At 53.4% G+C, this 21,138-nt stretch overlaps 1 protein-coding gene across 13 annotated transcripts in view; it reads right to left on the bottom strand.

Moving 5' to 3' along the window:
* CCDC33 (coiled-coil domain containing 33) overlaps nt 1-21,138 on the bottom strand; it is a 100,434-nt gene that overhangs the window by 67,306 nt on the left and 11,990 nt on the right. For all 13 annotated transcript variants that reach the window (XR_008494241.1, XR_008494242.1, XM_054452027.1 and 10 more), the window contains exons 3-5: nt 7,082-7,215; nt 2,877-2,986; nt 1,208-1,324 (exon numbers count right to left, since the gene is read on the bottom strand). Coding sequence is in view for 11 of the 13 variants with exons in the window: in XM_054452027.1 (XP_054308002.1) it covers nt 1,208-1,324; nt 2,877-2,986; nt 7,082-7,215 (361 nt within the window). In the remaining 2 variants the exon portion in view is untranslated. The remainder of the gene's footprint in view (nt 1-1,207; nt 1,325-2,876; nt 2,987-7,081; nt 7,216-21,138) is intronic.

Raw genomic sequence — 21,138 nt, 5'->3', positions numbered from 1 at the left:
CTCCACAGCAGCCCTGAAGTTCTGCCTGTGTCTTGGGGATGTGGCCCCCTCCCTGTGGGATGCGGCCTGGGGACAGCAAGGCCAGGCTGTTGCCCCTCTTCCTTGTTCTTTGTGTGTGAATTGCTGGCTGTCCTCATGAAAGGGCATGATAGAAGGTGGCAGGGAGCAGAGGACGCCTGTAGGTCTGACGTGCTGGCATCAGAGGGGTGGCTGTGGGGGAGTAGAAATGTGGGTTAGGAGTTTTGGCTCCCATACCATACTCCCCTTGGGTCTCAGTGTCCCTGGCTGTGAAAGAAGGCAAAAGAATGCTTCCTTCCCTGCCAGGCTCACGGTGCTGGTGGGAAGTAGGGGGGGTGGGAAGGATAGGAACAGATCAGCCATGTTTGGGTAGGTGGAAGCTCAGAGCTTGGGTCCTGTGGCTCCCACCCTGATCATACTCAGGCCATAGCTGAATTTGAATCTGTCACCCATGGGCAGTTTGAAAGCGGGGAGGAATGGGAGAGGGGCCAGGTCCCTGCATCCTGTCTGCTTTGAGCATCAAGAGTTCCTCCCAAAGCTGCTAATTGGCCTAGGGGCTGGATGGTGATGGGTCAAGGGGCAGTGGCCAGGCCCAAGGTGGGCCCAGCCCTGTCCTGGCTAATGGAAGAGGCTCTGTAAATAGTTGCTGGATGAATAAATGAATGAATAAACTAAATACCTGATCTCCAGACCAGTCAAACTCTTTAGACATGGTACTGAAGGAAAGCTCAAGGAGGCCCTAAGCTTTTGCTTGGGGGCCAAGGCACTATCCCAGGAGGGGAAGAATAGAACAGGAAGCTGCTGGGCTGTGGGCAAAAGGGGAGCACGGGGCTTCTCCCCTACCCCTAGCATAAGATTCGGGGAGACAGGCTCTGGGAGGCTCTCCCCACTGCAGCACAGAGACGGTACATCAGGAGCAGCGGTGTGGCTGAGCCCCTGCCCCCACCTCCAAGGCAGAGAGGGAAGAAGAGGCTTGAGCATCTTCATCCTTGTCATCCCTGCCAAAGGGCTTGTCTTCACAAACTCCTTTTGCTATTTTTGAAAGGCCTGGTTGCTTTTTCCATTCTTGACATCTCTGCTCCACACCCTCAGGTCAGCCAGAGGGGGCTACGGGCAAGGAGTGGGGCATGCTCAAAGCTTGACCCTTTCCCACCCCACCCACCACCCCAGAGGGCCCCAGCCCTGGTACCTCCAGAGCCATGTGGTTGCAGCCGATGTAGCGGGGGATGAAGCTGCTCTTCCGAACGACTGTTGCGTACAATTGGGTCTTGGCAGTTGCTTCATCGGCTTTCCCAGACTCGGTGGGCTGGAGACAGGGTTGGGGCAGAAGACACAGAGGAAGGAGAGTGTCTAAGGGGCAGATCCTGGCCATAAATCCAGCCCTCTGCAGACAATCACTTGGCATTGCTCCGCTGGGGCTCCGAGCTGATAATTAAAGCTCATGGTCCCTGTGAGCCCTTCCAAGGAGATCAATATAATAAATCTTCCCTTTTCCATTTGAATATTTCATCACCCTTACAAGGACCACTGCCTGTCTGCTTTCCAGTAAAGATGTGATAACAAGGCCTGGGTTGTAAGTGAACAGACAGCCAGGGGGCCTGGGTGATGCCCCAGAATTACAGCTCAAGTGCTGAGTCTCCCAGGGTGAGTAGCGCATCTCTCTTTTACTTCCCTGCATGGCCCATCCTGAAGCCCTGGGATTGGGGTTCCTCATGGGGCCTAAGGGAAGGTAAAGCCCCCTGGTGCCACGATTGAAGAATTGCTTAGAAGAAAGTTCAGTGCTAGCCCGGAGGAGGGATGGGGGAGGGGAACTGACCAAACTGAGTACATACTGTGTGCCAGGAACCTTGCCTATCATTGCATGGGATCCTCAAAACGACTGTGCCAGCTTTGCCAGTGAGGATGCAGGCCTGGGGGTTAAGTGGCTTCCATGGGTATCCAGCTAAGAGGCAACAAACTTGGGCTAGGACCCCCAACAGTCTGGCTCCACATTGTTCTTTACTCTCAACCACTATCAGGGTCTGGAATGCACACTGGGGAGGGGAATGTGATGCTTCTGCTCATCTCTGGCTCACTACCTGGCACATAGTAGGTGCTTCATAAGTCCTTGAGCAATGAGAGAGTGAATTCTACCCCTTACCTCTCAGCAGTAGGAGGGAGGACAGGCAGGGGTCTGGCCTGGGAGGCCCAACCTTGGAGTGAGGAGCCTCAGGCCCCTCAGTCAATGGCTTGGACCCAGTTGCTCATTCCAGGGGTGCATTCTAGGGAATGCTTTATTCCGTGTACCCCCCAACTCTCCTGGGCCTTCTGGCCAAGGCAGCATGTGGAGGCAGCTCAGAAGGAACTGGCTTGGGAGACAGCATGACCTGGGCTCACCCTCAACTCTGCCGCTCACTTGCTCTGTGACCCAGGAGGAGGAGATTTTTCTCCCCAGGTCCCAGTCTCATGTCTGCAAAATGTAATTTACCTTAAGGATCTGAGAGGGGGTGTGAAATGTCTAGCACAGGGCCTGGAAGCAGCAGGTAGTCTGTAAATATCGTGTTTCTTTGATTTTTAGATCCGCTCTTTTAACATTTATGTAATCAAAATCTATCTTTAATTGGTATATCCACTTAATGTGGCAGTTGTCCTATAATAATCAGCTGTTTTACAGAGATGAATTTGGAGAATTCCAAATTCTTGTAGACATCATTCCTGTGTATGTACCAGGAGCTATGTTTCCTGAGCCCCACATGGTCCTAGACTTGTCATGCTGTGGGTGGGTGTGGGATGCTCAGGGCTGCTCCGAGGGAATAGCTGGGGACATTCAAGGTGGTTCCCACCTGCTTTCCCCATGCTTCCCCAGGCCTCTGACTCACCTTCACCAGCTCAAAGTGGTAGGGGTGGAAGACACGCAGGTACTTGATGGGGATTTTGTAGGACAACAACTCCTGTTTCTTTCTGTTGTCCACCACCTTGAGGATCACATCTGGAAAGAGAAAAAATGAGCACAGGTTCATTTTTAAACGGATCCCTTTCTCTCCCACTAAGGAGAGACAGTGAGAGGTGAGAGACATTGCTGAGAGTAGGGTGCAGGGGCCACACTGAGGAATCAACATCCACACACATGTGTGGATTACCCCCGTGCACACAAACCCACAAGAACAGTCTGAGCCCCTGCACAGGGCAAAGCTCCATGCCGGCAGCTGTTAGGACCCCAACATGCAATTTTCTCCCATGGTCTAGAAACTCCCAGGTCAGAGATAGACACACACAAAACTGAGTCCAGTCCCCTGTGACAACAGACACACATGTGCACACACTGAGATACACAGGCAAGCAGGCATAGCACCTCTTTCCAGGAATAAGACTCCTTCCCTTGGTCACAAACACTTATGCCAGCTCTTGAGGCAGGATGCGGAGAGATTATCTCACACATGTTGCAGGCGAAGAAACTGAATTTCAGTAAGAAAAAGTGATTTGCTCAAGAAATCCTTTAATACAGTTATCAATAAAAGTCTACTACAAGTAAGGGAAAACTAGTCCAAATACTAAGAATAATGCACCACTTAGTAAACACCCTCCAAAGAGACTATATTTTCTCATAAAATGGCATGAATATTGGTATAAACTTTCTTTTTGAGACAGAGTCTCACTTTGTCACCCAGGCTGGAGTGTGGTGGCATGATGTCAGCTCACTACAACCTCTGCCTTCCAGGTCCAAGAGAGTCTCCTGCCTCAGCCTCCCAAGTAGCTGGGATTACAGGCGCCCGCCACCACACCCAGCCAAATTTTGTATTTTCAGTAGAGACAAGGTTTTGCCATGTTGGCCAGGCTGGTCTCAAACTCCTGACTTCAAGTGATCCACGTGCCCCAGTCTCCCAAAGTGCTGGGATTACAGGCATGAGCCACCGCGCCCGGCCGGTATAAACTTTAAGAAGAACACCAATGTCCTATAAATAATCATGACAGTCCTGTTTAGTGAGTGGGACTGTCATGATTATTTAGTGAGTATCTACTATGTGCCAGGCATGGGGATGGGCATGTCTCAGCCATGATTCCAACAAATTCTCACCACAACCCCCCAGGTAGGTATCATCATCTCTGTTCTTAAAATATGAACAATGGAGCTCAGAGAGTTATACAACTTGATCAACATAACACATCTAGAAAGTAGATGATGGGAAGGGTTGAATTTGATGACACTTGAGGCATCTTTCTATTCTGGAAATCTATGATTTGAGGAGGAAGAAGAGACGGGGAGGGAGAGAAGGAGGAGAAAGATAGAGGATGGATGGAGAAAGAATGAGAGAGATGGGGTAAGAAAGGATACAAAACAGAGAAGAACAGGAAAGGGAGGATGGGGTGGAGGGGTGTGCCTGAGGGAGACACTTGGGGAGACCCTTGCCCCCTGCTTCTCTTGAGACAAGGGGTTTCAGCACCAGGGACAGCAGCTGGCCCTTGAGGGCTCACCAGGTTCAGTGGGCTCAGCGGCTGGGTCATTTGAAACTGGATGGGTCATTTGAAACTGGATGGGTCATTTGGATGTGGGGGTGGAGAAGGAAGCTGAGGGCTTTACTAAGTATTCTTCTTTCTCTGTCTTCCCCACAGCAACCCTGAACACTTGCCAAGGTATCTCAAGAGCTTGTCATATGGGATCCATGCTCAAAGGAAAGATGGGGGAGAGGGCACTGAAGGTGTTGAGGTTGGCTTGAAGAAGGGAGATTGAGGCAAGGGATATGAAGTCAGCAGACCTGGGTTCTAGTACCAGAACACTAACTTGCTCTGTGACTGTTAGCAAGTAATTTAACCTCTCTGAGCTTCATGTTTCTGCTCTTCAAAATGTCAACACTTTAATAAAAAGCCTTGTCTCTCCCCTTGGGTTGTTGTAAGGAGAAGAGTGTGTTTTCAAGCTGCAACATTCTGTGCAAATGCTCCTCGTGGCTGTCACTATTTTCCTTCTCTTTAGGCATCTGCAGCTCTCCATACACAAACCCTGCTGTAGGCAGACCTGAGGAAACTCAGCTGGGGGATTCCAGTGCTCCCAGCCAAAGCACCACCAGGAGCTGTGCAGACTGAAGCCCCTTATGCCAACTCACCATGGACCAGGAGTCCCCAGATCCATTTGGGATTTGCCAGGGTTGAACGAGAGGTGAGTGCCGTGCATTTTCCCCACCCACTATTCCTGGAGCTCTGTGTGGGCAGCCAGCAGATGAGCTGGAATTGGGGGTAATGGACAGCCACTCCTCCCTGCTCCTGTCTCCATGCTACAAACACGCTTCGTCAGCTTCCTCTCTGGGCATTGTGCCCTTCCGGCCTCCCACCGCTCCCTTTGTGTGGCCAACAAGCTATTTCTGCCACCCGCCTGCTTTGGCCCTGACACAGGGTCTGAAACTCCCCTTTGCTTTTCATTAACACATCCTTGAGCTACCTCCCACCCTTCCCCCGCCTCTTGGCCTGGCCTCCATCTCCCCCATCCCCACTGCAGACATCACCACAGCAACCGGTTCCAACAAGCATCCAGCTACTTCAATCTGCAATGAGGTGCCTGCCAATATTCCCTGCCTGCCCATGATGCCTCCCCACTCTCTTGTCCCTCCTGCAGTTAGTCCTGCCCCTCTCTCTGCTGCACAGATGGGCCCTGGGGTCACTGACCTTATTACATTTTTTCCTCTGTTACCCCAAGTATGTAGAGCCCAGGGCAGGATCCCAGCTCAGGTCCACTCACCACAACCTCTAACTTCCCACCAGCCACATAAATACATGCATGCATACACACAGAGCCACACACACAAACTACACATACTCATGCACTGCAAGATTCATCCAGACACACATACACCACACTGTTGCAGCTAGATACACCCACGCACACACACACATAAGACACACAGACATGCATGCCTACAAGTACAGACACAGCACACACCACATTCACACATGCGCATGAACCAGCATGCAGGCATTCACAAAGACATGCACACACAGGCACGCATGTGCCTCTGCATGAAATCCTAGGCCAATTTTTCCTCCTCTTTTGCATCTTCTTAAAGCATCCCAACAGCTCCACCTATCCCTTTACAGGCAGAAAAGAAAAATTATCTGGCTTGACCTAGAACTAGCTCCTTTCCCTTTTACGGAGGCTCCCCTTCCTGTTTCCTTTCTCCTCTCCCATAGTCTTCAGCTGGCTTTCTGTTCTGTGTGAGGAGAACAAGCAGTTCTGTCTAGGTTCTGGCAAGATTTCAAGGGGAAGAGGCAAAGCCTGTCCTCTCAGGGAGAGACCACCTGCAAGAAGCAAGTCTGAGGTCCTGACTAGATAAGATCAGAGACATCGCCAGGCACCTCTGGTCTGTGCTGACAGTGCCCGATGCGATGCCCCCCTATCCAGGTATCAGTCAATCAGTATTCCCTTGTGTCCAGCCTGAGCTCCCCCAGGAGAATGGAAATCCAGCAGACACACAGTGTGAAAGTAAATACAAGTGTGCACATGCATGTGTGTACGTGGGCACCTGGTGGCTCAGGCTGACACCTGGGGAGGACTAAGCAGGAATAGGGATCCATTCTAGGGACATTTCAAATATTTTTTAAAAAATCAAATGGAAGCAGCAAGAACCCTGGAGCTGCAGTAAGAACATGCAATGCTGAGTCCTTGGTCCTCGGTCCTGAGCTTAAGCCAGTTAAATACCCTGAACCTCGATGTTCTCTTAAGCAATGGGAGCAGCATTGCTCTTCCTGGGAGGTGGTGACTCCAATGAGCGATGTGTGGGGACGTGCCAGGAAGCTGTAATGTCCTGTTTCAGCGAGAGACGGCGGTAATAACAGCCATGAAAATAATAACAACAGTCATAAAAAAGATAAGCTTGCATTGTCTGGAAAATTCATTTATGTGGAACTCATTTCTCGAGCAGGATGGGGAGATGAGGCGTGACAGTATTATGATTTTTTCTAAGTGCTTTTAACTGAGCCCAAGGAGGTGTTCAGGTGGCTACCAGCTGCGGTGAGAGGGAGCCTGCTTCTGCTCTAAGTCCTTGGCTGTGTTCACACCCTGCCTGCACATGCCAGCCCTGCCCAGCCCCTGCCTTACCTTCTTGCCCTGCATCCTCAGCTTGGATCTCCACGTTCACTGTGTCCCCCCAGATAGGGGCTCTGGTGGGCTCTGAGGTCACAGATGTGACTGCCTTGGAGCTCTGGTTGTTCTTTTCCTCAGATGTGCTTTTCCTGGGGAGATCAGGGGCAGGGTGAGTCAGAGGGAGGGGTTCTGTCTGCTGCTTGTCCCCCTCCCGGGCTCCACTGTCCATAAATCTGAGTGGAAGGTGGACAGGATATGGAGAGCTCTGTCCCAAGCATAGACACTTGTGTCATCCCAGGCCTCTCCCCAGGCTCCCCTGCCAGCCCGGGTGACCACACTGTCTCGCTGGCCACTACTGAGGTCTTCACTTAGTCACAGGCCTCTCACTTAGAGAGGCTCAGGGCAGGGGTGGGGATGGGGGTAGAGGGTAGATGCCTTGCCCGCCTGACTTCCTAGCCCTTGCCAGGGAGGGCTGTCCAGCAGGAGCCCGTGTGCATGGCCTCCCTCTTCTCTCGGTTCTGTTTGGTGGGAGGAAGCCTCCGGGCATGGTGGCTGTGCGATGCCCCACCTGGCTGTCCTCTCTTCTTCACCTTATTTCCCTAAACTTCTGGCCCAGATTTCTAGGCTCCGCCTGGTAATCCCAGTTCTAAATGCTTGCAATGAAGCATGCACATGCTGCTGTCTTCTGAGATGCCTGCTGTGTGCAGGGCCTTGGGCTGGGCCCCTGGAGCTGGGCACCTGGAGCTGGGTCCAGGCCTGGGGGCAGGGGGAGGTGGAAAGGGCTTTCCAGCCCTCAAGCACTCAGATTGTTCAGGACCAGGCGGTCTAAGGTGAGAGGTAAGCTTGGGCCCTCTGCATCCCAGTGTGCCCCACAGATATCGGAGATCCAGAGCTGTCAAACGGCTCAGGGAGAGAGTGAATACTACTTCTGCAGAAGAGGTTACTAGGCCAGGGCCATCCCCAGCCCTGCTCCATTAACTGCAGCAGTCATGGGCTGAGGAATCATCCCAGAGATCCTGTAGCAGGGGGAGCCACACCGCACACCTTGCGGAGCGAGGCAAGGCGCACAAATGGTATCCCAGGATGGGAACAAAGATGTCATCCCCATCAGCCCTTGTTTCACCCTCAAGTCCCCCAAAGGGAGTGTAGGGCAGGCCATTTGGCTCAGATCTCACCTGCTCTGTGCATTAGCAATACCAACATGGTTCTTCCCAGCCCAGCATGTTCCTCTCCTCCAAGAAGCCCTCTGGAGCTCCCTGGCCCTCACTGCTCCCTCTGCCCTTTAGACTTAAGTGACGCTGTGACCTGGCTCTTTGCTCCCACTCATCACAGCCCTGCTCCTGTGGGTAACCATGCTTGCAGGAGCCCTGCTTCTGTGGGTAACCATGCTTGCAGGAGCCCTGCTCCTGTGGGTAACCATGCTTGCAGGAGCCCTGCTTCTGTGGGTGACCATGCTTGCAGGAGTTCCATCTCCAAGTTCCAGGGGTCAACTGAGGACTCCTGCTGTGCTTTGACTGAGGCAGTGTGACACAGTGATTGTAAGAAGGACCCTGCAGCCGGGCATTTTGGGTTCTAAATCCCAGCTCTACCCCCTGCCAGCTGTGTGATGTTAGGCAAGGTACAGAACCTGTGGTGCCTTATTTTCTTCATCTATAAAACAGAGATGGTAACGGTGCCCAGCTTGCAGGGCAGTTGTGGGAAGGAAATGAATGAATATGTGTAGTGCCTGGCACATTGCTAAGTACCAAGAAAGTGTTAATAATTCTTAGTACCTTAAATTATTAAAATATAAATATAATTCCTGTTATTACCCCATAGCACCAGAGAGCTTAGCCTTATTGACTCTCCTGTGACCAGCCCCTTTGTGGTGGGGTGATTCTTCCCCATCATGCCCCCAATTCTGGGTCTACAATTGGGGATGTCTGGCTGCTCTGGCCAAGATGTGGAATCCTGGAAAGAGCACAGGCTCGGGAGTGATTCAGAGCTGGGTTTGGAGCTCGTGTTTATCCTGGCAGGATCATTTCCCCTCTGCACCCAAGTTCCTCCTTTTTCAATAGTACCCCCCTCAGAGAGTGGTTATAAGGACTGGAAAGAAAGCATGTTCAGCTCCCGGCACCCAGAAAGCCCCAGTTCATGTTATTCCCTCATTTGTGATACAAAACAGCCTGGGTGTTTTCGCAAGAGGACCTGCCTGAGGGCAGCATGAAGGGGAAGGAGCACTGAGTACAAGCTGGGGTGAGAAGGGGCATCTCCCAGAGAGCTGGAGTCCTTCTCAGATGAGCGTCCATCCAGACACATCACCCCTGCAGGCTCTGCAGAATGGACTCCTCACACCCGCAAAGGGGTGTGTGGGAGGCTGCCAGGCTAGACAGGGAAAGCAGAAGCCTGGCAGGAATGTGGCACTCAGCTTGCTCCCTCCACCATCGGGTCCCTTTTTCCCTCCGGCTCTGTGACCATGCTTGACCGAGGGGTGCAATCTAAGTACCTCCCATGATGCTCTGTGCCCCGGCTCCCACTCCTGACAGCTGCCCCAGCAAAGTCAGAGACCTCAGGCTGTCAGCAGCCTCCCTGTGCTACCCAGCCACCCGATCTGCTACTTATAGATATATAGTTAGTGCACAATAAGGCCTCACAGCCTCCCTCCTCGGGGACCTGCACAGAAACAGCAGAAAGGCAGAAGCGCCGAGGGTGTGTCAGGAAGAAGTCAGTCCTTCTGCACCCAGATGTCAACCCCAGAGCTGGACACAAAACTGCACCTGCATGGACACATTCCTGGGGAATTCCCAGGGATCTTCATGTGGCTCTGTGCGCACAGAGAAGACACAAATGAAGGTGTGAAGTCACTGGCAGCATAGTGACAGGTTTCAGGTTTGACCCCATGCCAGCCTGTCTTCTACAGTACTCGTATCCTCCCAACCCTCCTGGGAGGGTGACAGGAGGAATTCCCAGGTACAAGGAGGTGGGGAAAGGCGATGGGGCAAGGCAAGGGAGCAGGTGCTGACTTTCCTCCAGCATAGAAAGAGTTAAGCAACTATTTTCCCCACCTCCCTGCCCCATCTAATATGAAGGTCATCAGGACTAGGTGAGTGCAGATAAAGCAACTGGGTGGAAGGGGGAGGCCCCAGGGGAAGGGGGAGGCTTTTAGCAGGTGGAGGGAGGCTGTCAGGGTAATGGCTTTTCCTGGCACAGCTGACTCCTCTGGGCCTTGATGCTATTCTAGAATCTGGAGAGCAAGAAGGGCCTCTGATTCTTCACAGAATAGGAGCAGGGCATGAGCTCACTCCCTGCTCCCAGCCCCATTCTGCACCCCGCAGATGGGCACGTGGCTGAGTTCCAGGTCCCCAGGCTCCCTCGGGGCTCCTAATGCAGTCTTAGAGCCCAGGGGGCCTCGCCAAGGCCTGCCTCCCTAGGCCTCTCCACAGGCTGTCTGCAAGGAGAGACCTCCCTCCCTGTCCCCCCAAAGACTTGCCCTGTTGACTTGGACCCGTTGGCTCCAGGCATCCAGGGCCAGGAGGAGCTAGTGGGTGGTGCCTGCTGTCTTGGGGCCAGATTTAATCCAGTCACAGCATGGGCAGCCATGCCAGGATAGGACTGGAGTTGGGTTTAGAGTGCAGCAGCCCTGAGACCAAGCTGCAGGAAAATGTAAACCCCCCTCAACCTGGCCTACCCTCCAGGCTGCTGGAAGGGTGTGTGTGTCTGACAAACTCCAGTCCGCAGCTAGGCATTCCTGGGGCCCCCACCCCAGCAGGGTGTGAGGGGGCCAGGCCCAAGCGCAGCTGTGAGTGGGAGGGAACAAGGACTTTGCTTTCCTTCTGCAAGGTCATGACTAAGGGAAAATGTGTCATCTGGTTCCCGGGGGCTGCAGCTGTGAGTGGAAGAAGTGAGCATCAGAAAAGCATGGGATTTGATGGACAGAAAGCAAGAGTGCTCATGAGCCGCTTTCCCCCTCACTCCAGGAGACACACACACACATCCACACATACATACATACACATGCACACACACGCACACAAATGCATGCACACACACATACATGCACACATGCACGTGCACAAAGGCTGCCCAGAGAGGTGTGAGTACCATACTGTACCCACTCTTGTTACCCAGTCCTCAAGCTGCCTCTGGGGTCTTCTATTCACACCTGAGCCCACCTCCCCCACCTGCCCTGCCTATCCTCTTGGCCTCTGGCTCCCCTCAAAGCCTCAAAGCATGAACAATAGTCAAGGCCTGGCCTCCTCCTGGGCAGAGCTTTAGAAGCTGGGGCACAGGTGGCCTGGCTTGTTTTGAGTGCCAATCCCAGGACAGCCACCAAGAGGGCAAAGGAAAGGGGAGGGCCCTGACTCAGATCTGCTGTGGCTGCTGGGGTCCTGGCTGGGCAGGCTTGTAAATCCTGAAAGACTAAAGGATGTTCCCAGAAGCCCCTGGCACTGGGGAAGTCAGGCAGCATTGGGAATAACGGATAAGGAGCAGACTTTAAGTGGATGGATGGTGGAATAGGAGGTATTGGGTGGCTTTGACCTGGCCCATCACAACCCATTGCTGGCTCACCTGGGAAACTGAGAGGGAGGTGAGGGAACTGGCAGTCCTGCAGGCCAGCTGTCAAGGTGTCATGGTTGGGTCTCAATCTTTCCTGAGAAGGTAGGGCAATTCCCCTCCACCTGCTTCCTCCATGCCAACTTCTGAGCCAGGGAGGCCTACCTCCCCCATCCTCCAGAAGTCCAAGAGGCTGCCAGACTCCCAGGCCATAGGCTAGGCCTGCCTCTACCCCTGGAAGGCTCTGAAAAACTCAGTGACCTCTTCCCAATCCAGGAGCCCAGTCTTATGCAACAGGAGGTGGGGAGTTGGCTTCTGCAGAGACAGTCATCTGAATGGGGTGGCCAAAGTCTGGGTTCCTGTGTTTCTGACCCTAAACCTGGAGAAGGCAGGACAGACAGATGGAGGATCTTTCCACTTGGAGGAGAGAACGTGAGGCTTGAGAGGGGCTGTCTGGCTGATGCAAGTGCTGGCTTGGGAGCATGGGTTGGGGGAGTCAGGAGAGGGAGGCCGTGGTTCTCCCGAGTCCCTCTCAAGGCCCCTTTTTGCCATGGCCACAATCAGTGTCCTCTGAGGCCAGGCAGGCAGCGGGGAAGAGCCCCGGCCCTCACACCTCTGGCCTTAGCCAAGCTCCCCTGGGATTGCTGGGCAGGGAGTTGTGCCCAGGGACTCCTCAAAGGAGGAGATCTGAGGCAGGGAGTCAGTGCTGAAGCTCCCTTCTCTCCTCACCCCCGCTTCGCCAGACAACAGCCTTGACAAGGCCCCCAGTCCGTGCTGCCACCTCCCCCAGCCCCATGCTGAAGGCAGGGCAGCTGGTCCTTGTGGGTTTTGAGCCCCAGGAGGCTGCCACTTAAGGCATGAACGGGGCTGTTATTCTCAGCAACGCAAGGGACTCTCATCCTGGGTTTCATTTATTAATTGGACTCTAATGAAGCATTACTAATTGCTGATGGTGCTACAACACTGCAGGTGGGCCTCAGTTTACAGAATAACTGACTCTGGAGCAAGGAGGGCACCAACTGGAGGCCAGCAGCTCCCAGTCCATGAGAGCCCGGCTCTTCCCCTGTCCTTGCCTGCAGGGGGTGGGGGCTGCTCTGGGAAAAAGAAAGGGCACCTTCCGAGAAACTCGGAGAGAAGCACTCTAGCAAAGGCAAAGATCTTCCTGTCAAACAAGGATGCTGCTCCTCCACCCCACCACTACTCACAATTCATCCAAAAGTGTGGGTACCCCTCCTTTCCACCCGTGGCGGACAAGGAGAAAACCACAGCCCACAGAGCTTTGTGATGGCCCAAAGTCAGGCTCAAGTGCCAGTGTTCTGGGCATTGTTGCACCTTCTACCCTCTTCTGGGAAGGAGATTTCCTTGTTTTCCAGAGATACTTTTTTGCTCTTTTTGAGGCTGCAGGCGATGCAGGGCCAGGAAGGGCCACTGTCTGCACCATCTGTCAGCCTTTGGAGTGTCATGCTGTGTCCTGTCCTGTGGCATAGCTGGTGAGGGGCCCTGGGAGCCACCTTCTTAGGCCGCAATGGGTGGACCTGTCAGTCAACACCACAGTCCTACGGGGAGGCAACGACAGTCCCCTTCGAAGGCGTGGGCCTGGATGAAACAACCCAGCAGGACTTGCCACAATGTGGAATCCTCTCAATGTTTCAGTCACTCTGAACAGCCACTCTTCTGAGTACCCCCTTTCTCACATATGCAGCCTTAGGGCAGGAGGAACGTGGGCCAGACATAAAGTCGAACTTCCTGACCTCACAGAAATCACCGAACTCTTCTGATTCCTGTCATTCTGATTCTCATTCCCTGCTTAACTTGTGTGGTGTTCAGTCCATGTTTTGAGGTCTGGGGCCGCTCCCTGGCTCAGACACAGAGCCCAGCCTCCTGAGGGGCTCCGATACCCTAGTGCTGGCGACTGGAGCCTGGTTGGCCGCCTTCCTGGGAGACTGTGGGCAAAGGATGAGTGAGTGAGGACAGCATTATGATTCCTGGCCCCTCCCCACCCTCACAACCGCTACTAGACTGTTCACCCCTCAAGGGCAGGGACCTGTCTTGTCGCTGCTGGAGCTCAGTTCCCACTGCCTGGGCAAAGTGGGGCCAAGCAGGTGTTTGCTGAAAGAAGGAAGAGGGGACAGACCATTGGAAAATCAGGTGGGACAGTGGCAGCCCCTCCTTTCCAGCTCTGCCAGGCCAACTCACTGGCCCAGGCTGCTGAGCCAGTGGCAGCTCCTCAGGACTGTCCTGGAAATAGCTCTTGGCTGGGAGGAGGGTTCAGATCCCAAGTCCTGTCCCAAGAGTGTGTCTCCAAGTGGGGAAGCAGAACCCAGCTGTGGGGGGGAAGTGGGGGAACTGGGCTCCCTCCGGGCCCAGGGGGCACTGAGCGCCTTGGTCCAGCCTGGCCCCTGGTCTCTCTGTCTCATTCCAGGATGCTGTGGAGGGATTGAGGTCTGGTTTCGTTAGCCACACTGACCATCCTGAGAGTCCCCGCCACAGTCCCCGGCTAGTCCCTAGGTCCCACTCCTCCAGCACCACAGGGCACTGCAGGAGCACACAGCTGAGACGTCGACAGGAGAGGGAGGGGCCCATGCCCACCAGCTCCTCTCCTCACTCAGGGCCAGTCGCTCCTCTGTCCCCACCTTTGTATGGGAACAGGGAAGGGGGAGGCCACAGCCTGCCCTCCCAGGGATAAAACCCCAGGGCCTCCTGAGCATTCCCAGGCCAGGCTTGCTGAAGACCAGAGAGACAGCTTTGTGTCCAGGCTCACGGGTCATGGTCTTGAGTCCTGGCTCCTGGCTCACCGCTGCTGACCGTGTGGCACATCGCCTAAGCATCTCTGAGCTCAGCTGCTCCCTGATAACAGCGCTCAGTATCTCACAGGTTTCTGGGTGGACCGTGGGGCCTCAGAGAAGGAGGGAGGATGAGGAGATCAGTGGGGAAGGCTGAGTCTGAGTGGAGACGTATATTGGCAGGTGGGTCTATGGAGCTGGAGCTCAGGAGAGAGGCTGGATCCAGGGATTCTGGGGCTTTCAGGATGGGGGAAAGGGGGATGCCTAGGTGAGGAGGGATCTCCTAAAAAGTGTAGAGGCTGGCCGTGATGGCTCACACCTGTACTTCCAGCATTTTGGGAGGCTGAGGCAGGTGGATCACCTGCAATCAGGAGTTCGAGAGCAGCTTGGCCAACATGGCAAAACCCCGTCTCTACTAAAAATACAAAAATTAGCCGGGCGTGTTGGCACATGCCTGTAATCCCAGCTACTCAGGAGGCTGAGGCAGGAGAATTGCTTGAGCCCCAGAGGTGGAGGTTGCAGTGAGCTGAGATCACATCATTGCATTCCAGCCTGGTGACAAGAGCAAAACTCCGTCTCAAAAAAAAAAAAAAAAAAAAGGGAGGGTAGAGATGCAGAGTAGAGGCCAAGGACTGAGCCAGGACTATTGACTTTCACAGGGTACTGGGACAAAATGTATCCCACAGTGAAGTGGCCAGAGACAGGGGAGAAAATCAGGAGAGGGGGTTGTCCTGGAGGCGAGGAAAGAGGGGGCTTCAAGAAAGGAGGATGCCTACTTATACAGGCGTGGAGGATGCACAGCCATTGGGAAGTCTCTCCCTTGGCAGAGGGGGACCAGTCAGCCAAGCTGGAGGCAGCGGTGGCGTCCCAGTTGGGTTGAGGGTTCAGGAGAGGAACAATGAGGGGCCCAGAGATCCTCACTGACCAGAGGTGTTTGGCCTGAAAGTAAAACTTGGCTGATTTTACACAAACATTTGGATTTCTGGTTTCTCTTTAAAAATTGAGAGAGGCATCCGGGCGCGGTGGCTCACACCTGTAATCCCAGCACTTTGGGAGGCTGAGGTGGGCAGATCACGAGGTCAGGAATTCGAGACCAGCCTGACAAACATGGTGAAACCCCACCTCTACTAAAAATACAAAAATTAGCTGGGTGTGGTGGCTGCTGTGCGCTTGTAATCCCAGCTACTCAGGAGGCTGAGGCAGGAGAGTCTCTTGAACCTGGGAGGCAGAGGTTGCAGTGAGCTGAGATCGCACCACTGCACTCTAGCCCAGGCGACAGAATGAGACTCCATCTCAAAAAATAAAAAAATAAAATAAATAAAATTGAGAGAGCCTGGCCGTGGTGGCTCACACCTGTAATCTCAGCACTTTGTGAGGCCAAGGTGGGAGGATCACTTAAGGCTGGGAGTTTGAACCAGCCTGGGCAACAAGTGAGACCCCATCTCTACACATAAAAAATACCTAATATTTAAACATAAATAAAAATGAAGAGGGTTGACAACCCATGCCCTCGTTCTTCCATGTAGAGATCAGTGGGAGGAACAGGGGCTGCTCCTCTGAATGAGCCAGGCGCTCTCTGGTTTGCCACAGTCGCTTCCGCTCTCTATTGCATCACATGCCAGGAACCACAGGATTTGCATAAGTAGCTTGGCCCTGAAGACATTGACTTTGAATTCTGGCTCCCGGCTCCACTGCTGCTGACTGTGTGGCACATCCCTTAAGCATCTTTGAGCTCAGCTCCTCCCTGACAATGGTGTTCAGTATCTCACAGGTTTCTGGATGGATAGGTGGAGGCTCAGAGAAGGAGGGGGGAATGAGGAGATCAACGGGATTCCAGGGCAGCTCCTTCTGCTGGAAACTTAAGTGTGTGCATGGAGGGATGACAGAATCAGGGAGCACAGAGGGGTAGGAGGAGCCTAATCAGTGCCCAGAGCCCCAGCCCCTGCTCAATGGCCTCCCTCACTCCACTACAAGCTAGACCCTGTGGCATGTGACCCTGTGACCCAAGGGGGCCAGGCTAGGGAGAGGGAAGCTGCATAAAGCCTGGAGGGATCACCAAGCCTCCTGGCTGCTCATGATGATCAGGGAGGGAGGAGGAGGCTGTCAGCCGCTCTGCCCATGCAAAGGAGCAAGCAGAGGAGACAGCCCATGCAGGATGCAATGAGGACCCCAGGAAGGCCCCCTCTGGCCTGCCTCATGGCCTCAAATCTCCCCCATGAATGCCCTCTGAGGCTGTTCTGCAGGATTCCAGAAGAAGCCTGTGGGGGAGAACTCATGCTTCTTGAGTCTGAATGGGGGTTTCAGGCATGAGAACACCTTAGGGGCCCCAGGTGGCAGAGATGGGAGAACATCTGGAAAGAATCCTTATGGCTTCAGTCTGGCTGGGGATGGGTCTCAGGCCAACCATCCTTCAACCACTGATACCAGCTGTGTTTATAACCCTGGGACAAAGGGAAGTTCTCACTGAACAAAAATTCCGAGGTTCTGAGTCTCCGGGAACTGATGTCATGGGGGGCAGGTGTGGGTGGAAAATCAAACCATGGTGTGGCGGCCCTGCAGGGAAGATGAAGACCCTGGTTCCCAGGCCTCACCCCGGGCCTGCTCCCCACCCTTGTCTCTTTTCCCATGGGGATCCTGCTGGAAGAGAAGGAGCCTTGGCCTCTGTAGGAGCCAGCGGCCAGATGGGAATAGTCATCTTCATCTGCTCCACTCCCACTGGCCAGCCATGTGACCTCAGACACATCCACATTCTCCCCTGGGCCTTGGCCTCCTCCACTATCACATGGGAATAATGCAGCCTGCTTCCAGGACTGCACCGTTAGAACCAGAGGGTTTAATAGCCGAGCTCGCAGTGAGCTTCGAGTGGGACATCATCAGCAAGTGGGAGCTGCCTTATTCCTGGAACTATCCCATGATCACTGTCACTGTGTTATTGTTATTTTTGCTGAGCCCAACCTTCTGGCTGCTGCGACAAGCCCATGGGTCACCTGTGAGTCATTCTGAGCCTCCCCCCACTCTGCCCAGATCCCTGCCTTCAGGGGTCCTTGACCGAAGGCCCCCAGCCAGACAGGGAGGAAGGAGAACTCCAGATCCCAGGATGGGTCTCCACACTAGTCACTGCATCTTCTCTGGAAGTCTGGGTTAGCGTCCTGTCCCAACAACCCCCCTTCCAAGAGGGGCAACCATGGCGTGAAAGATGAAGGCAGAGATTGAGGTGGAGGGAGCTTTTAGATTTTGAAATCCTGGATCCTGCATCCTCCTTTGGGTACTAACTAGTTCTGTGACCTTGGGCAAGTCATGGAAATGCTTTGAGCCTCAGGAACCTCATCTGTAAAATGAGTTTTAATGATAATATTATACCTCAATTATAGGACTGGGTGGCAATTAAACTGTATGAGACACACAATACACTCCCAGCTTATTTCTCAAGGGTATGGTGGGTATTTGATAACTGTAACCTTCTTTAACCCCCCTCTTGCCAGGATTTCAAACAATTGTCCTACTTTTAATACCTTCTTCAATTAGTCACCAGAGTCAGAGCTCATCCTGTGACCAAGGCCAGCCTCAGTCTGTGACCAGGGTCAGGGCTGGGCTCAGTCTACAATCAAGGTCAAGCTCAGTGTAGGGCCAGGGTCAGGGCTCTCAGGCTTATCTAAGAAAACCAAGGATCCTCTGAGTATGACTTTAGCTGGCCCTGATCTGTGCCTCCTCCCCTGTGCCACCTCCCCTGTGCCATCCCAAGCCTGCCCCACATGCACAGAGAAAGCAGCGCCTTCCCCTTCGAGTCCTGGCTCTGTCCCCACTCATTAGCTCTGGGCAGCAGGCAGCCGAAGAAGCAGCTGCCAACGCTGGCAGCCCTGCCATGCAGCCTTTGGCCAAGGGTCAGAACCCTACAGGCCATCTCCTGGCTAGCCCCTTTTCCACATCTCATCCTGCCCACTGGGGCACCCCGTGCCTGTCAGTGCCACTGTCTTCCTGGTCCCGGCTGTGCTCTGACTGGCAGGTCTCTCTGTGCCAGGCTGGGTGACAGGTGCTGGGTACTATTCAAGCCCCAGGGCACTGAGCCAGGCCTAGACCAGTCATGGGACACCGTGGGCCTGGAGACTGGCCCGGTAGACCTGGGCATGGAATCTGTCTCGGGTGGCAGAGCTGGGGTGGTTGTTGCCTCTAAAGAACTGAGAGTGTTTCCCAGGCCAGAACACAAGCCAGCCAAGCAGGCCTGCAGCAGCATGCAGGCCAAAGCTTACATCCTGGCCATGGGAAGACTGAGGCTCAGAAAAGGCAAGGACTGGCCTGAGTTCACAAAGGGAGTCAGGGGCAGTGGGCCAGATGCTAGGTCTTCCTGTACCCAGCCTGGCTTCTTTCCACTGTCCCGTGGCTTTCTTCTGATAGGTCTCAGTGCCCACTGTGAGCCTGCTCAGGACTCCCCCTTCCCCCTGTAGAGCTTTAGACCTGCAGCATCTCACACTGTCTAGCACCACCATCTCTATAGCCCTTTGAGACAGGTTCCCAGTGAGGTTTTCAGGCATTGAAAGACAAAGTAACTTTCCCACAGTCATACAGCAAGCTAGAAACAGGGATAGATTCATTCGACGATTATTTAGCGACAGCTTCCTATGTTCCAGATACTGTGTTTCATGATAGGAACATAATGGTGAGCAAAGCAGACCTGGTGGTTGTCCATGGAACTAGTGGGGCACAGTGGAGGCGGGGTGGGGGGGGCCACTGGCAAAGAGCACGCGCATAATCACATAAAGTGCATAAGCACATATCCTGGTACAGAGTTGCATGAAAACATGTAATGAGGGAGGATTTGGCCTCATCTGGGAGATCAGTGAGGACAGCTGAGATGGGAAAAGGGGAAGGGAGAATGTTTTTGGGAAGGGAGCATGAAGAGGTCTAGGGTGGGAGGGAACAGGGTTTGCTCAGAGAACTGAGAGATGTTCAGTGTGGCTGGAGCAAAGAGAGGTAGGTGGTGGTCCTGTTGCTGGGGAGCTGGAGGGGCCAGCAAAGACCCAACCGTGCTGAGCCTGGAATCCTCTTTACTTTGGGAACAATGGGAAGCCACTGAGTTCCTTCAGTACTATGGCACCACAATACCAAATGGTAACATGCCTTTGAAGGGATCTTCAGGGAGCAAGAGAAGAGGAACCAAGAGCAGTTGGAGAAATAGTGCGGTGGCCTAAGTCGGTGGTGGAGCTGGTGGAGAGAAGCAGCTCAATCCGAGAGACGGAGAGACACGGGCACGACTTGGTGATGGATTGGAGGAGGGAAGAATGTGATTCCTGACACCAGGATGGGGTGGGATCACACGGAGAAAGAGTACAGGCTACAGAAAGAAGAGCCACATAGGGCGGAAACCTGAGACAGGCTAACATTTAAGGTCAGGTAGAAGAGATCAAGAAATGTGGCCACAGGGGAAGGTGGGAGAGTGGGGTAACTTGGAAGGGGAGAAAGGGCTTCAAAGAGACTGAGTGATCATGAGGGGCTGCTGCCCCTGTGTAAAACACAAACTCACCCGTCCAAACCCAAAGAATGGACTCAGAGACCCAGGGAACAACGAAAGTGAGACTTTTAATGCCGGTCTTGCAAGATTGGGTGTCTGATAGGCAGGCACACTCAGCACAGTTTCAATAAGCAATTTATCCCCTAGTGCACAGGTCTCTCCCCCGGTTCCTCATAGGCTGAATACTGCGGGGTCACAGTTTTCCCAGATGTCACCTATTGATTGTTAGCTTTAAGTTTGTTTTTTTTGTTTTTTTTTTTAGAGTTGTCTTACTGCATTTTGTTGCAGCCCACATGCACTGCAATCCTAGTTAGCTCAGGGTCTATTCAAGTTGTTTTTTAATTTTTTAATTTTTCACTTTTTAAATTTTTTTTTAGATGGAGTCTTGCTCTGTCACCCAGGCTGGAGAGCAGTGGCGTGATCTTAGCTCACTGCAAGCTCCGCCTCCTGGGTTCACGCCATTCTCCTGTCTCAGCCTCCCGAATAGCTGGGACTACAAGCACCCGCCACCATGCTCGGCTAATTTTTTTTGTATTTTTAGTAGAGACAGGGTTTCACTGTGTTGGCTAGGATGATCTCGATCTCCTGACCTCATGATCCATCTGCCTCGGCCTCCCAAAGTGCTGGGATTACAGGCGTGAGCCACCGCGCCCGGCCTCAAGTATTTGACTTATGACCTAAGCAGCTGGGCAAGCTGATAAAAACAGACAAAACGAGCTATTTTGCAGACTAACAAACTTTCATTTTAGACTAAACTTCTTGTTCTGGTGAGGGCAACTAAGCAGGGAGGGTGGGGGGCTGCTGACAAGCAGGCGTTGCTATCTAAGCAGGGGCCTAGTATATCCGGTTTCTTCTGTAGTTTGCTGATCTAAGCTGATTGAAGGCACTTTGTCTTGGCAATGGACTACTGCATACATTATTTCCTTTATCTGAGAGACCACAAAAGATGAGATGCCCGTTGGATGCAGGGTCAGGGATGGTGGTTACTGGTGACTACAGAGTAGCTATATTGGTGAAGAAGTGGGGTCAGATTGGAAGTCAACCAGTGGCTTAGACGAAGATAGGCTGACCCACAAGATAAGCCAAGGGCCTGCTGGTCTGGAATAGTTTTGGCTGGAGGATGTGCCTATTACTAGATGGGCTCAAGCCTGGTGCCTCCTTAAGGGGTGAAGTGGCCATGCCCCAAACAAGAGAAGCACCATCTTTGGGCCTGAACCCTCTTCAGCTCCCTACTAAGGGGATGAACGAGT

This window comes from Pongo pygmaeus, chromosome 16, assembly GCF_028885625.2.
Source record: "Pongo pygmaeus isolate AG05252 chromosome 16, NHGRI_mPonPyg2-v2.0_pri, whole genome shotgun sequence".
In the NCBI taxonomy this organism is placed as follows: Eukaryota; Metazoa; Chordata; class Mammalia; order Primates; family Hominidae; genus Pongo; species Pongo pygmaeus.
Note: the sequence above shows the minus strand (reverse complement) of the source record. Positions and strands in the feature narration are given on the sequence as shown.